General features: G+C 39.5%; 1 protein-coding gene across 2 annotated transcripts in view; it reads right to left on the reverse strand.

The window, feature by feature from the left end:
* The window catches only part of agap3 (ArfGAP with GTPase domain, ankyrin repeat and PH domain 3), a 73,292-nt gene that overhangs the window by 10,417 nt on the left and 45,483 nt on the right, over positions 1 to 17,392 (reverse strand). For both annotated transcript variants that reach the window (XM_035670381.1, XM_035670383.1), the window contains exons 13-16: positions 15,015 to 15,170; positions 5,635 to 5,789; positions 5,112 to 5,202; positions 4,236 to 4,458 (exon numbers count right to left, since the gene is read on the reverse strand). In XM_035670381.1, coding sequence (XP_035526274.1) covers positions 4,236 to 4,458; positions 5,112 to 5,202; positions 5,635 to 5,789; positions 15,015 to 15,170 — 625 coding nt within the window. The remainder of the gene's footprint in view (positions 1 to 4,235; positions 4,459 to 5,111; positions 5,203 to 5,634; positions 5,790 to 15,014; positions 15,171 to 17,392) is intronic.

The following is a 17,392-nucleotide window of genomic DNA, read 5'->3' on the forward strand; positions in this document are numbered from 1 at the left end:
GGCAAATTATTTCTGAAACAAAGTGGAGGGCTCTCATCAGAGCTATTACCTGCCTGTGGCCGAGGGCGGCGCGGAGCCTACAGAGGGTGACAGTGAGAGGCCCGCGTCAGTGAGGGATAGCCGTCCACATCCGTCCACGCTCCAGGACATCTCCCCCAAATGAGAACTGGTGTCTGCGTATGTGTGTGTGAGTGTGTGTATGTGTGTGCGCCAGTAGAAGATGAGGGTAAAGTTAGCTGTTGGACCTCCCCAACAATATCCGTCAAAATAGTCTGCGGTCTTTTCTATCACGAACATGCCAAGCAATTAGAGGTGACGTGCAAAACACAACGACTCCCAGGTGCTAATTAAAAGAACAACTCCCTTCCAATATGCTGACTGCAGAGATCAGCCACGACACAGGGCTCGGACAAATTTATTGTCATGGATGTAACTTGTGGCCTCACTTCCGCTTTTAATGCATTCTGTACTGCTTTTTAATGAGGCCTTTATGAATGGGTTATACATTGTAACAAAAGCCATTATTAATAGTTAATAAATAAATTCTTTGTAGATCAGTTATAAGCCATGAATAACAACAACTTTCCAGGTTTTGAAAAATCACTTTGGCTGTTTGAAGCATCCGAGCACTTAACTTGGAAATGGACTGCAGATGATCTGGACCCAAATCAATCAATTTCTAACAAAATATTAACACTTAACTGCAGACTTCATGACTAAAAGCATGTATTAATGACTTATTAACCTTTAGAAATGAAGGCTTGATGGCTTATTAGACAGTGAGAAACACAATAGCATTTATTAATGGATTAACAACATTTATAACATTTAACTGGCAATCCAGCATATGTTCCTATTAATGGCTTATAACTTCATTAGCAAGTGATTTATTAACCTTTAATACAGCCAGAGAAGAAAGTGGCACCACACATTTTACTACAAGATCTAAAAACATACACATAGATACAAACATGCTTCTCATTATGATGCCTGTAATAAGTCTGATGTACACCAGTAATTTTTAGTGTTGCTGTGCGGCTCTGCGTACGACAAATCTATATATTGTGTTCTTTCGATCCAAAATATCATAAGCTAAACCAATCTTGTGGATGAATGCTTTTAAGTTAAATCTCAAAAATGCAAGGGGTAAAACTAGTCTTGCAGGAGACATTCAATCAGACACTGAGTTGATATTCAGGTAGTTACTGAATCGTTTAGATTAGGTGTCACTAATGTTTAGTGGGACTCGAGAGCCATACACTGCCTGCCTGGGTGCCATCACAAAGCTGCTACATGTCACTGATGTGACACAATTAAAATCCTCTCATATGTGCACCGCTCAAGTTAAAGAGGAGCATACACAGAGAGAAAGTCAGGTTAAGATTTATGGTGTTAACGGAAATAAAAAATAAAATAAAATACAACCCATTAGGTTGGTTATAAGTCATCATTCATGATAAAGCAAAAATAATTTCATACCAGTGTTTTTTTACAAGGGTACGCTGCTCTATCAGCAACAAAATAATCAGCATCCCAATAACCAGTGGCCATATGTATTAGTTACAACTGCTGTTTTTTGTCTGAAGATTAGTTATGCTGCAAATGAGATTTATTGTTTGACAGTGAAAACTAATGGAGATGCTGCTGCAGGATAAGATCGGATTTTTTAGACAATGAAGAACCTTCCAGCTCGAGGCGACGTGGGACTGACAGTGGTAGGGAGAGGAATCAACATCAATAATCTTTCATCAGGACCACGGTGGAGCATTTTAGCACAGATACCATTCAATAAATAACTGTAGGCCATCATTCAGTTCTGAACTGGCCGGAGAGCGCAGGATGGATTCAAGAAGAGAGAGGAGACTACCAGCGGAATGAAAACACAATGAAAAACCGTTTTGCAAACTGAAACAGCATTTTAAGTAAACTTTTTTTTATGTGGTCTCAGTATGTACACATGAAAAAGTGACTCACAGTATACTGTATTATAGTGATTTTGTGCTGAAGTGTATGCTGAAACTGCTCCATTGACAAAAAAGCCTTATGTATTGTAGTTCCACAAGTTCAAAACCATAAAATGCACTCAGTTTCTCAGAGAAATCGATACTGTCACAACCAGAGCCATGCATTAGTGTGACTGTGACCTCAACGATTTGGGAAAAAGGCCAAACTCATCCCTCATGTTTCTGGTTATGGATGATGTGAGTGGTGGTTCTTCTTTGACAATAAATGCTATATAAACAGCCTGTAAAACCCGCCACTTTTTTTCTACACACAAACAATGCATTCATTAAATGGGTTAATTGTGTCTTTAAAGTGAATCGATTCTTTAATTTTAATAACATATTGACTTCAGAAAGTTATGGTGGGTAAGTGGTGGAGGCCACCCCAAACTCTCTCTTAAATTTCATTCACAGTATTCAAGGGGCAGTTCTCTTACATCACATTATGTCTTAACACTGTTTTGTTGTTGTTGGTTTTTGGTCTGTATACTTTTTGGCATGGAAATGAAGAAAAGTGGTAAAAAATATTAGCAGTGCAAAAATGGTCCTATCTATCAAGCCATAGTATCATTTCAAAGCTGAATTTAGGCCTGGAACTGCTGACAGTATTCATTATTAATTAATCCATTGCTTATGTTACGTAACAAAAACCCATCTCAAATTGCCTGAGCCCAAAGTAATATCCTATTCCTATTACTTGATTACTTAAACTGTACTAACTTACAATACTGTGAATCAGAGAAAACCATCACATCCTCACATTTTACAACCTATAACAAGAGTGTTTTTGGAATTTATGTTAGAAAAATGACTTAAATAATTAATTGATGATCAAAACTATTGCTGATTCATTGTATTTTAGTGCTTTCTGCTTCCACTTGTATCAACTTATACTACTGGTTTGAGCACCCCACGGTTTATCAGTAATATGTGTATGTTATTTTACATGTTTCCACTATGGTGAACAATATAGTATTGTATTAATCGCCTACATTTTTCGCACTCAGAGAATACATACCTCCACTAAGGCTGCACTATCCACCAAATATAAATTTAAAACTAGTCACTTGTACTGTGGCCAAACTTTTGAAAGATTTCAGTGAAATTTGGTGTAAATGTTTTTGAGGTATCCTGCAAACAAACAGATCTGCTGCTTGCAATGCTAAAATGTGATATTGTCCGTGTCTGCTAATATATTAAATATATAAAATCTGCTATCAACTTAGTAGTAGTAGTAAAAAAAAAAGTAACCAACTTTCTCTGTTGGTATGTCACTTTTCGTAACAAAGTTACAAAGCTGTGATGTTAAAACAGTCTAATGCCACCAGGGAGACCCTACAGACAGTCTTTGCAGAGACAGACGGAGTGATGACCCGGCCCTGTGTGATGGATATGTGACACGGCAGCTTGGGGCCCGAGGGCCTGGCTCTTGGGGTGGGGTTTAGCCATAATGGTGTGCTTAATTACCTGCACAGCCACACAGCAGGTCATTAGTCAGACTGGGACGCTAGGTCTCACCTGTCACCAAGAGATAAACAATCCTCCTACCAGATCTGGGTACCTCAGAGGAAAGGGAACGTATAGTCGTTGGAGTAAGTTGGGGCAGGGCAGTGCGGGGTAAGTGGCAAAGTATAATTTAAGAGATACATATTAAAAAGATGGAAAGCTACTTGTTAGGTTCCAAAAGTAAAAACTCTGCTTAAGTAAGTTTTATAAGTTTGGAGAAATACCACATTCCTGCCTACTATTAAACTCTCATCCGTGCACACTGATATTGAGCAGGAACAAAGAGCTAAGGCTGGTTCCTGATGTGGTTTAGATGGAGGTTTAGAGTAAGTTTGTCACACATGACTCTCAAGTCAAGTTAGCAGAGGGATGGATGTACTAGAAAACAGATGTGTTGCAACTATTAGATATTATATGCTAAGATGTAGAAACAAAGGGATATAGTTGCAGACAAAGTACTGACTCAAATAAAATGAAGGCATTGTGATTAACGTGTACAGGATGGACCGATGCTCAAGCATAAAATACTGGGTTCTTGGCTCAGCAGACTGACATTTATGGACCCCCGGTGCTTCTTATGGAGCATTTTGTGGTGTGAACTCCCTGTGCTGAAATGTGGGTGGCTAATAAACGGCAGCTAATGGAGAGAAGACAGTGCTGCCTTCTCGTTCTATAATCTCTGCATGCTTCATTAAGCAGCACCTTTATTTGTAGAGGGATGCTAACCTGGTGCTGTCGCTCCCTGGCTTGGTGTAGCCCTCCAAAGCGCCCTCCCACACGCTGTTGGCCATTGCGTTGCCGATGGCCGTCATCACCATGCTGAGCTCCACCGGCCAATCATCCAGGTCCAGGGAGCGGACGCGAGACAGGTGGGTGCCCAAGTTTCTGTGGATCCCGGAGCACTCGATGCACATCAAGGCGCCCAGGTTCAGGCTGGCCCAGTCTGGGTCTGCGTGATAGAAGATATGAAATAATTAAAACGACGAGAAAGACAGTAACAAGAGAAGCTTTATAAATTAGACAGGAGATGATGAGTTCCTTTTTGAACTTCTTTCACTTTGGTAACCTCTCTTGGAGAAAATGTTTTGTAAGTATTACCCTACGTTCTAACCTTTGACAAAATAACTTTATTTTCATTATTTTTGCTTAAACTTGGATCTTTGTAGATTCTGCGTTTTGGGGTATGTTTGGATAAAAGGTGTTACAGCCATCAGACACAGCCATAGTGGTTGCTGTTTAGCTTCACTTGATAACCCAAATTAGGATTTTGTCTCTGGTAACAATATTTAGCAAATAAATGTACTTATAATCGTAGGTAAAAGAATGAGCTGTCTTAAATATAACATCCCTAGCTTTTCTAACTGACATTAAACCCTCTAAGTGGAGTTTTTCCCTTTGAAATGCTGTACTGCAAAACCAACCTGAGTGGAAGGATTTCAGTATTTCAGTAGTGAGAGCAAGCAATCAAGTTTAGTTGTGTTGCATTGCCTAGAGATATTAAAGTCTGTAGTATATGTTGGGGAATGTTTTTATGTATAACTCTTTGTTTACTACTATAAAATACCTTTATCAGTGAATAATCAGCTGAAGAATTATACTCACTGGGTGCATCACAGTCCACACAGAAGCTGTTCCCCCTCACGTTTCGTATGGACTGAATGGCCATTGCATCACTTTGGCTGCCTAACCGAGACTGTAAGAAGCGAGGGAGAGAATAAGTCGGCAGGAACTAATTATTGCAAGAGTAAGAGAAGGCAAACAATTACAGCTGGACTCAAATCATAGACAACCAGTGAGGAGAGGGAGGGAAGAGGTTTTTCAAAGTCTTAGGAAAAAACTGAGGCAGAGAAAATATGAATATGAAAATGAGGCCTTGTCTCCCCAGTATGCTGACACAAGCCGTGTTCTATCTCTGATGTCTGTCAGTTCTAATAAGAGATCCCCCACACTGCGGTGCACCTGTCTGACAACCTCCCACATGTGACAGCTTGAAGTGGGTGAGGACGGGCGGGGAAGGGGGAGGGCGCAGTACAGGTTGGGAAAGCAGGGAAAAAGAGGAATGTAAATGAAGCAGCAGAATTGTAGGATGATGATGATAATTCTCATCTTCCATGACCTACTGTACCTTGTTCTTTATGCTCTCGCAGGACTGCAGGCTGGCAAAGATCTGGCTCTCAATTGCTTGGACCCACAGTTCCCTCTCCTCATATGTAGATGCTTCGAAGTTCCACGTCTGACCGGTCAGCGACACAATGATGAACTCGAAGGAATCCTCTTGCTCTGGAAAACACAAATAAACAATAAATTGGTCATGTCGGTTGTGAAATCTGACTCTGCAAGTCAGCGGCACAGCTCAGTGATTGAGGCCCATCCATGCACGAATGCACGATGGAATGAGCTTCTGTTGAACTCAGCAACACTCAAATGATTTCTTGGCACGTCCTGCGCTCCCTCCCACTGCTGTTTTGTTTGATGATGCCTCAAAATCTCATGAATGCTAGGACACATTTCCCTTTCTGCTGGAGTGAAATGACTTCAAAGGCCATTGCCATTACCAATCAAAACACAATACCACCCTTAAAAAATATTTTTTTGTGATATAACGTCTGATTTGGGGCATTTTTTGCACTTATGTCAAAGTTATAAAACAATAGATGAAAGGGGTCTGGAAAAAAAAAAGAAAATTTTGTTCTAATTATTTCAGCTTCTTTTCAAAGAATTTATGTTTTGCCCGCCATTTTAGAAGATGGGACGGGTGTAAATATTATAATAATAATATAACATTTAACCAGAATTCAAAAGCAAATTTATTAAGGATGCAGATTATATTATATATTATCACAACACTGTATTCTTTAGCTGCTGGTATTTATTGCACATAACATAATATTAATATTAGGCTCAGTGATAGGATGGTTCCTGTTGAAATGTACCTTGGGAGTTGTAGTTCACTTTTCATATAAAAGAACCAGTATGTAAGATTTAGTGACAGTGGTAAAGTTGCAGAATGCAACCATCTCCATACAACTCAGCTTTCCAAGCGTCTAGGAGAAACTACAGTGGCCTCAAACGTTGAAGGAAAAAACGTTGGTTTGTCTGTTCTGGGCTACTGTAGAAATATGGCAGATCAACATGAAGGCCTCTGTGGAAGTGAACTCGCTCCTTCTGTAGATAAAAACGGCTTATTCTAAGCAATAGATCCTCCTAAATGTTAAACACTGGCCCCTAAAAAAACTTAAAAACTAGAGATTTCATTGACATATTGAATAAATTAAGAAATAGACAGGGATTTCTAACTTAAATGCTTTTTCAATGTAGACTGTTCGTACTGGTCTTTTAGTATTTCATCTTTCAGCATACAAGATTAGGGATTAGGTATTTATTTCAAGATCTTTGCTTTAAATTAAATATTTCTTGTCAAAACTGTTTCAGTAAGACTAATCGTGATTTAAACATGTTCTATAATTCTCTCAATGCCTGCTTTGACGACAGTTTTTCCAGGGCATGATATACTGACTAGAGGAAAAAAGAAGACGATAATGATGTGTTATAATAGTATTACTATACAGCTTAACTACTATGTCCAAAATCAACCAGGCTTGTTTACATTTTGCCAACAACTCAAAAACAATGTAAGTCGTGTATGTATATATATATATATATATATATTTTTATTTTTTTATTTATCTATTTTTTATTTATTTATTTATATAATGACAACTAATTAATAATTAAGCTACAAACTGGCTTGAAATATTGAAGTGCCCCCCCGTTCTTTGTGTTTAACTAAGATTTATGAAAATGTCACCTGTCGTTTTCAAACAAGAGGTCTGACACAACATATGGTCCAACACATGCTATAAAGCCTCTGCTGTTCAGAAGCAATTCATTAACTCCGTACAGTACAATGTGACTTGTGTAACATCTCTGGTCTGTGCACATGCTTGAGCTCATAGCCAAATGATTTGTAATTACCTAATTATGTCTATGCAAATAGTCATCTCATTTGCATAAACCATGTTTCGAGGACTGCAGGCGAGTAGACACAAGGGCAATGCTATTCCTGTGTAGCTTTATCATTAATTTTTAATATAAGTTAAATTAAAAAGAAAAAATTGTTTTATGTACAAAATATATTTGTACTTCTAATGCAATCCATTCTGGCATTTGATGTGTGAGGAGATGTTTAATACTAAATTAACTCTGTAGGAGTTATAAAGTGATGGCAGCCTGATGATGATAAGATTATCACACAAATCATCTAATCAAAGAAATTACTACACTTTATATTTATAATCAATTCACCCTCCTTGGTGGCAGACACGGCCCTGTGCCGTTAAATGACAGATGTCTGACGGACTCCACTAATGTAGCAATCCCTGTGCTGCGGTGGAGGGCCATCTCTTCAGGGGGAAAGCAATAATCCAATTAGCCTGACACCGACTTCAATTATCTGATTTAGTTTGTGGAATCGACTACAGGTCAGAGAGAATCAATAAAGGCCTGGAAGCCTCTTTATTTAGACTTATGGTGGAAAAGTCTTCATGTGGGTGTGACATTTTAAAGCACTGGTGGGGACAAAAATATAACAATTTATTTTTTGATGAAATCAGAATGGCCAGGTTAAAAGGTACCAAAAAGTGACAGAGAATTAAAAAATACGATAAGAAAACAAAGCTTGATTGATTGGATTACATACAGTAAAAATCATTTTTTTTCTTGTCCAATATAACTCCAGGTACAATAACTAATGCATGTGATTATAATTTGTGGTTCTCAGACTCAAATGTTGTTGTACTTGTGTTTTCATCTTTTTAGAAAACCTGAACAAAGCTAATTATTCTGTTGGCTGCCCAGGCAATAAATTGGAGGCATTAAAACACTTTCATTATGGAGATTAAAAAAGCAACGCATGACTGGTTTCTTAAACTGATGAGTATACAAGGGAAAACAAATCTAATTCTCCATGCATAGTAATGCACAAGCGACACATACTATAGCCACTAAAGAGACAGAGGAACACGTGCAGCAGGAATCTTTTATGTGTGACACAGGTACTGTCATTACATGCAGCTCCAGCACGCTGATATTACTTTTTAATGCCATCCACAGTGTGGCAATTCAGCTCCATAAGCCAAAGCAATTCTGCTCCAGGTAAGCATGATGTTGAGGTCAAAGTGGTCTTCACAGAGACAGTAAATCTGGGCGCGAACAATGTGTCAAAGGTAACGCTGCTATCTTACAGGCACCTGCCACGATGAGCTTGTAAAATGGTCATTAGTGCTTCTGTTATTACTCAGTGGTTGCAGTTAGCACATGGCTAGCAGAGGAACGATCACCATGTCACATTAACATGAGCATTAACCTCCTGACCAAATCTATCTTGGAGCCTACAATCAACAAGTTCTTGCCAATTAGAAATAAATTAACACAGCTCTGCCAGTGGGCGGACAAGAAGGAAACACAATTTAAAGCTAACGGAGGAGCCAACTGTGAAGAATGAGCAAAATATGATTTTCCTTAATTAACACGACATAATAAAAAAAGGAAATTAGACTGTAATGGCCATGGAGCTACAAAGAGGAAGGGACAGATAAAGATGCACATCTCGGTCCACCATTTACATGGATCATAAAACTGTTGGGGAACTTCTCAGACATCAGATACTTCATGGCTTCTATCACAGACACTTTAATAAGCAGAATGTATCGCCAATAACAAACGATTGCTTCAAGATACCAAAATAGATAGTAAATATATTTCTAACATTAAGTAACTAAGTATATTTGCTCAAGCACTACACATACGAACAGTTTTGAAGGACTTGTACTTAAATATTTCCATTTCATGCTACTTTATACTCAAGATTACACATAAATCATATGATAAATGTATATGTTGTTGACATGAGATAGTGGGGTTAACACAGGTGTTACCAATGACACTAATTAATGTTCCAGTTTAGTGTAGCAGACTCTGTTTGACCTGAACAGACTGGAACTTCAATTAGCATCATTGGTAACACCTGTGTTTACCCTGCTATTTCATGTCAAAATGGCCTATTCATTGCAAAAGATTAAACCAATGGTTCCCTACCTCTGTGACTAACCCCAAAAAGGTCAAGCAAAGTTAGCAAAAATTTGTGTAGCATAACTAAAGCATAATTTCTTTCTTCTTTTCTAACCCATGAATCATATCGCTACCCCTAAGGTTTATCTTGTGACCCTTTGGATGGGGGCCTGACCCCTACGTTGGTAATCACTGGAATAAAATATAGCACTAGCTGTAACTATATATAAAGAACCTCAACCTACAACAGTAAAATGCTACTTGAGGCATCAATATAGACAATGGAGTAACAAATAATTACTTTCAAAGTACACTTTTTACTTCAGTTGGATTTGGAATCTGGGGCAGAATATTTTTAAATTGTTGTATTGGTACTTTTACTTGAGTAAAGGATCTGAGTATTATTTAATCATTACAAGAAATTCTTGCCCCTTTTAAACCTGTTTAGGTGCTGTACGTCACATTTTAACACCTAGCTAAAAGGTGTTTGTTTGACCTGAAAATCAAAGTGGAACCTAAAAGAAAAGAGGGTGACCTGAGGACGGTGATTCCTCTATTGCTGTGTATGTGCGGCAGATGCACCGCCGAGGACCTGTGGACCAGATTAGCACCTCAGGGGTTTGGTGCTGAGCCCAGCTGTGCCGTCTGTACGGCAGACAACAACGCAGCATCTATTCTGTCTAAGCCTCTCAAAGACCTCTGGAGACCGGTGTGACGAACCCTTCCAAAGGACTTAGCAAACAGTTCTTAGCCTTAAGGACTCTTCTTTTTTTTTGCCATTTGTGTGAACACTTGGCTGAAATGATGACAAGGTGCAGAGGTACACAAGGTGAGCTATTGTTTTGTTGTGTAGGATGTGTTGTGCAGTGTCGTATGCATGCATCAGGCAGTCACTTAAAGAAGTGCTTGCCGTTCCCGTGAATTAACGAGCAGTTGGGAAGAACAGGCCAAGGCGGTGCCATCTGTAAATGTCACAGGCACTGCTTGCTCATTTTACACATCATTAAAGCCAATATTCCTAACCTGTATCAGAGCAATCAGGAGCAGGCCATTACTGCGACAGGGGCCCCAGGGGAACCACGACCAAACTCAGAAAGAAGAGAATGGGGAGGGAGAGAGAGATAGAGCACACTCTTTATCTATCTGACACACACATACATACCCACGCTCGTGTACTAACACACACACACACACACACACACTTCTGCACACTTTTACATGCGCACGCACATGCTCAAACAAACAAGCAGCACAACACACCTTCCAACAATAAACAAACACATGAAATCAGCACCAATACCACTACCCTAATAGCTAGTGCATTTAACAACAGAGCAGAATGAAAACAGGGCCAATTATACATGTATCTGTGGGCAGTGTGTATGGAGCCCAAATGAGAATCTTGTTATTCCTTTCCCTCCATACTGTGGCGCTCAGAAAGCTAAGCCATTACAAGAGTGGAGGCTCCAGGGACAGCTTTCGGAAATGAGAGCGAGTCGGGGAGTGACAAAACAAAGTATTGAGATAAACACCCACCATTAGCACAGGCAGTTAAACCTCCATTTCCTAATCCTCAGCTGGACTCCAGAGGATATTAACCCTTAGTTTACTAAGGTGCAGGACAAAAGGATACTGGATTAAGGTGGGCAGGCAATGTGTAACTTAAAAATGTTTGTGATCGACAGTCGATGCAGGTTAACTTGTAATATGAGCACAGAGAGACTGTGATTTGTTGTTCCAGTCAGGAGCAACAAGACTATTCTGATCCTAACCTGCAGAACTTGTAGTGTAAGACAGTCAATGGTCTGAATGATTGATAAAAGAATTGTCAATCAGTTGTTATTTACATATTTCTGTGGTATTCTTCATATATGTGTTCATTTAGAGACATTGGTAGATCAGCAAAGTTGCAGCAGTTGATTCTATTGTGCCTGGATGACAATGTGATATATGATTGTATTTCTAGTGAAATATCCGTCTGTATAAGTTTTAGGGTCACATTCCAACTGTATTCGTCCTACTACAAGTATGCAATAATGTCAATATTTTGTTCCTATTGAGCAAATTTGTTTTTTCCATTGATTTCATTAGAGCAGATAACATATTCCTCAGCAACTATGCAATAAACAGCTAACATTAGCACCCCCCTGTTGGATTTGGTTTTAAATTTAGGAGTTCACTTTCTCTACACATAAAAATAATGTCTTCTAATTGCTGATACAATCCAGTAGAGGAGTCCTTTCAACCACTTTAAATTCAATCAATTTAAAATTGTAAAATAAAACTACTTGATTAAAATCCATTAAATATTTTATTTAATAAGAGGTTTATAAACCATTTAAAGATAGATCTGATTAAAAAATGTAATTCATCCAAATAAAGTGAATTAAGCCCAGTCCTTCTGTTCCAAACACAATACTGTTTATCACATTTGAGTCCATTATAGCTTATAGAGTTAATGTCTCACAGTATGAGTAATGCTGCCTTTAGTCTGCTTAAGAACTGTAAGCCTGTTGATTTCAATTTGGTTCGATTTGATGTCTGTCAATAGAATTGCTTCAAATATTGTGAGGGAGATGTAACTCAATACTTTAACACCTTCTTAACATTTCAAACATTGAAGCAAACACTCAGCTCCTGTTTTCTCCCTTATTTCTGTGACCTTAAGTAAATATCTTCATCCATAAAGCTGTGAAGGTTCAGGAAGGAGCCTCTCGTCACAATTTCCCTCCATTCCTGCACCTCCCTTTCTGCTCACATTGGACAAGCTAAAAAACCCAAAACAATGAGCATTTGATACACTTTCTTTAAAAGAGAAATACATTAATGATGCTCCCTGACAGTCTGCATTAATCAGAGGGGGCTCCCCCTGAACACAACTCTTTATCGGCCATCGATTTTCCAGTGGGTTTATGGCGAGCGACACACCGAGAAAGCTCGTCGCCGAGCGGCTGCTGGGAAACACATTACGGGGCTGTCAGTTGTCTCGCCATGCATCCTGCATCATTCTTTAAGCACATGAGAAGTTCATTACAGCACACAGCTCTGACAGTGCATAGGATATTAGGGACTGTGTCCATTGTGCATATCCTTAGTGGAAGTGCAGCACCGTAGACATAACAGAGAATTTATACATTATCCAAATATGTCTTTAAATTGATTATAAATAAATATGGCTTTACATTGATTTGAAATAAATGCCATCACAAGGCTTAAAATTGAAACCTCAACTAATGCCTGTTTGGAAGTTTGCTGAAAAGTGACAAATGTTCAATTACTATCTGTCATTTAACCTCTCATAATCATAATAATGAACTTGCGGTTATAAAATATGTGTAAGATTTTCTCCCACTTCAGCAGCCATGCAGAAGAGTCTTGCTAACTACTGTAGTACCATATTTGGAAATAATGGTGCAGCAACAGTTTCTCCAGGCTCCCTCCTACATCCTACCCGTCCCATGTTGACCAAAATGATTTCTCACCTTAAGACGTGTGCAACGCTGTTTTGATTTATGATGCTTCAAAACTACTAAAATTCAATTTCAGCCTGCATTGCATGCTTCTGATTGCCCCGTAAATGAGATAAACTGATGGCAATTTATTCAAGGATCCCACCTCTCCTCTCCTTTCCTTTCCTTTCTTCTCATCTCTCTCTTTCTTTACTGTTCTTTCAACAGGAGACAACTCACATCCCAGACTTGGGTGAATCCAATATTTAAGCGATATGTCTGTATTCCAGAGCATTCAGCAGAACAGACAAGGTGATGCTAATAGAAAACCTTGCAGAGAACCATGAGAGAGATAGAAAACAATGTGCGTGTTTGATGACGTGAGAAACATTCAGAATCTGCCTCCTCCAGTCTGATTGCTCTTAGATTTCCTCCTCGAGAAGTCCAGGAGTAATTTGACTTCAATTATTCCTGCGTAGGGCATTTATCGATGAGATCTGATGACGTTTGATAATGCCAGCCATCACTCATTCAAGGTTTTAACGCGACTGTGTAACTCTGCCAGGAGAGCCCCATTAAGAGCTAAGTAATGTTAAATAAAACAGAATTAATGGACATTACACTTTAACACTATGCTGGGAGCTGCATCTGTACATGTAGAGCAACTGTGAGAGACCATGCCAAATCCACAAAACGATCAGATCAGAGATTAACTTTCACTAGTATTCTGATGTGACCACATACTACTCTAACAACAAAAACAGCGCTACTTATCTCACACCACTTATCTCCGAGGTGCTGATGATGTTCACTCTAAACAACAATGTGGTCAACAGACCCATTCAGACTTTAAAGAGAAGCTGTCAGAGACCATGATAAAAAAGTATAATGATTATAAATGCTTAGCCCCATTTAGGAGGCGTCAATGCCATTGTTGTTGTTATCCAGCGTATCAATCTTGTTGATTGATCATCCCACTCTGGTGACATCAGTTTTATGGCCTCTGAAATGCGTCCCAGTGTTTTCACAATGCCATCCAATTAGGGGACTCCATTCATCATTGGGCTGGAGAATCATTATTAATTGGGTGGAGAGCTGACTGCCACTCCCCTGCTGAGGAGGGCCACGGCTTCTGGAGATCAGGCCATTCAGACTACGGTAAAAGAAAAGGGGGCTGTGAGGGCGCACTGTGCAGGGGGCCACATAGAGATACAAAACTACACACCTTTATGTACTTCATAGGCATATTCAGTCAGAGTATAAAAGATTACATGCTCTGTTTTTCATAATGACTGGAGAAATCTTAGTGCGAAAAGTTGAATTGAAGTCACTGTGTGGCTGCTTTATGACTAGCATATCTTTAATTCAATATCAAATGATAAAATCCATAAAAAAGTGACGCTTCCATATAAAAATAAAAAAATTCTAGTTTCTCCAGATTTTCAGATTTTGTTTTTTTGTACTTGTACCAACAGGAAATGAACCTGGGCCTCTAAATTAGCCAGGTTTCAAATTCAGTGTAAATTTTAACAACATTTCCAGAAAATCAGCATAAGAAAGTGCAAACTAATGTGCGTTGCTGTTATGGGAATATTCGGAGCTGGTTCATCAATATAGAAACAGCAAGTGGCACTCGTTCATCAGTCAGGTGCCACTGCAGAAGAAGAGGGTGCAACAGGATTCTGGTGTAAGAAGAGCGCTGATCAAACCTCAGTGGAAAACAACGAAGAAAACGCGATGAAAGTATATCATGTATTAATCTGAGGACCATTACAGTCGCATCATTGATCCACACAGATTTAATGTTTTCAGCTGCCGCTATTTTTAGTCTGTTCGGTAGAGCGAAAGCTTCAGTGGAAAATGTGCATAAAAATAGGTGGATTGAAACAGAACAGTTTGTCTTGTTTGTGTATCCCATAGACAATTCATTTTTTTGCTTCATAAGTTTAGGTCATTTCAAACCAGTAGCAATGCGATTGTGTCGTACCTTCGTTGCCTGCAGATAAGCCATCGGGCTTTGTGATGCCCGTACTCTTTTTCCGTCTGTGTTTCTTGCGGTTGGCGTGTGGCGAAGGAGGTGGCTCAAGTTTGGGACTCGTGGCGCTGCCCACACTGGAACTCGTGGGATCACTCATTCCATTGGCTGAAAAAACACAAGACAGGGAAAACAATTATTATTTTTTTTATGTTAAATAAGTATGGTAGTTTGGATTGGTATCTACAGTTCCATACTAACTGGGTACAACTCTGCAATCTTGGCTCAGTGACATAAAAACACAGTGAAGCAGTTATGATGCTACAAAATCGCTCATGAATTCAAACAGTTACTTAACCTCTTAAAATGCACCTGTCCCATTGATGGGTCATCATTATAAAAAGGGACAAAGCTTTGTTTAGACCCACAAAATTATAGTGCAGAATATTTTCCAAACTTTCCAAACAGCAACATTTGTTGGCTGGTTTACCAGGGAACCATTGATAAAATGATGCTCAAAAAATAACATTTTCAAATGGATGTAATGTGCAGTCACAAAAAATGACATCTTGGATTTAGAGTTTGTGAAACAATTAAGTTAAGAATATATGCGGTATGTGACAAATACAGGGGACAAAATGTTTTAGTTAAATTTAAAACTATTAAGGGGAAACAGAAAGTTAAGGTTAATTGTCTCATATTTATTGCTATAATGAACCATAATATATGGATAAAGAACTGCATAAGATCGATGAAGAGTGCTGTAGCACCACGTTGACTCTGGGTGACGTTTGTGCCCAATGAGGACTGTTGATTTGCTATTTGCTATTAATTGCATTAACTGCTCTTGGCTCAAGTGGCAAGTCCAGCCTTAAGAAAGCAATGTATAAGAATGAAAACAAAACAAAAAAAAACTCAAAACACCCATGTCACTTTGGCAGAGTATAAAATGTAGACAGATTTGAAAAACAATTTCTTAAGAAAAAAAAAACTAAGTTGGCAGCATCATCTTAGCTTTAACAAAGTATGTACCTTAATGTATCAAATGTATGAATGCATGAATCATTGTGTAACACTGAGTAATAAATAATGAATGGGATTATCAAAGTTATTGAAAGCTTCATGTAAAGTAGAGGCAGACCTGTTACCTCCTAAAAATGTAGTGCGCAGTGAGAGTTGGTAGTGGTCCAAAGTAGCTGTGTGGCTGCAGCCTTAGATAGAGTGAAGGACAGGTATGGGGCTATCAGTGAACAAATGGTTACCTAAGTTAGCCCGCGGCACAGCTCTCTATATGACTGTCTGAGAGTGACAGGGGGCTAAGAGCCGGCTTTGTTTCTTGTAAGTGATTTTATAAATGTGATATTAACCTGTGCTACCGTTGGGCAAAGGGATAGGAGGGATGGGACGATAGGAGGGGGTTGTCAGCTTGCCATCTTTCTGATTTCCTGACATTTGACATCACTTTCCCTTCTTTCCCCCTCCGGATGCCATTATGAATCTGGGAGCGGGGGCCAGGGGCCTGGGGGGAGTGGAGAGGGAGGGCCGGTAGATGGGCCCCATATTGCTCTCCTCTTACCACCCTGTGTGGTGCTGGCAGCCTCCTCCATTGTCTCCCATCAAAAGCTCATTGTAGTGTGGCAAACTCCATTCATTTCCCTGTGCACCGTCCCAGCCCCAGGGGTGGAGTGCAGGAGGACAAGGGGCTCAGGGATTATTGCTGTTGTCGTTGCCAGTTGCACATGCTATAATGTGCGGCACTGTGCCATTAGCCAGTGTACAACATTAGGCCTAATTCGGTCATTACCTTTAGGGAGATGGGGCTGTCTTGGAGGAGTAAGATGGGCTCAGCAGGGGATTGAAGATGCTAACGTGGGGGGAGAGTGGAGCTCAGAGGGCCCGGGGATGCATTGTTTGAGCGTGGGCAAAATATAGGAGACAACACCTGAGACACACATTGTTGTTATGTCTGTACTAGATGTAATAGATTAATCTTGAAGAGAGTTGATGTATACAAACAAACAGAATGTCATTATTGGGAAAAAAAAACTACAACCAGTATCTTTAATTTCTTATAAGATACGGGACCATCCTTAGAAGTAGTATTAATATTTCAGCATAAATAGTGAAGTGCTACTTGGAAAATAATAATAGTGATTATATGCCATCACATTAATAAACATAACATTGGTGCTTGTGCTGGACTACATACATTATGCTCTCTGGTGTTTTGAATGGCAGCACGCAGCCACACATGTAGCAGCTCCTAGTCGAGGCGTCTGTTTCAATTTCCCTGCTCTCTTACAACAGCCCCCCTGAGACGAGTCATTAGCTGGCTCAGACAGCTGGGGGCACAGGGGTCCTCCATGTGCCCCCCCCTCCCACCCTCTGCT

This window comes from Morone saxatilis, unplaced genomic scaffold, assembly GCF_004916995.1.
Source record: "Morone saxatilis isolate NCDOM2014 unplaced genomic scaffold, NCSU_SB_2.0 Contig23, whole genome shotgun sequence".
In the NCBI taxonomy this organism is placed as follows: Eukaryota; Metazoa; Chordata; class Actinopteri; family Moronidae; genus Morone; species Morone saxatilis.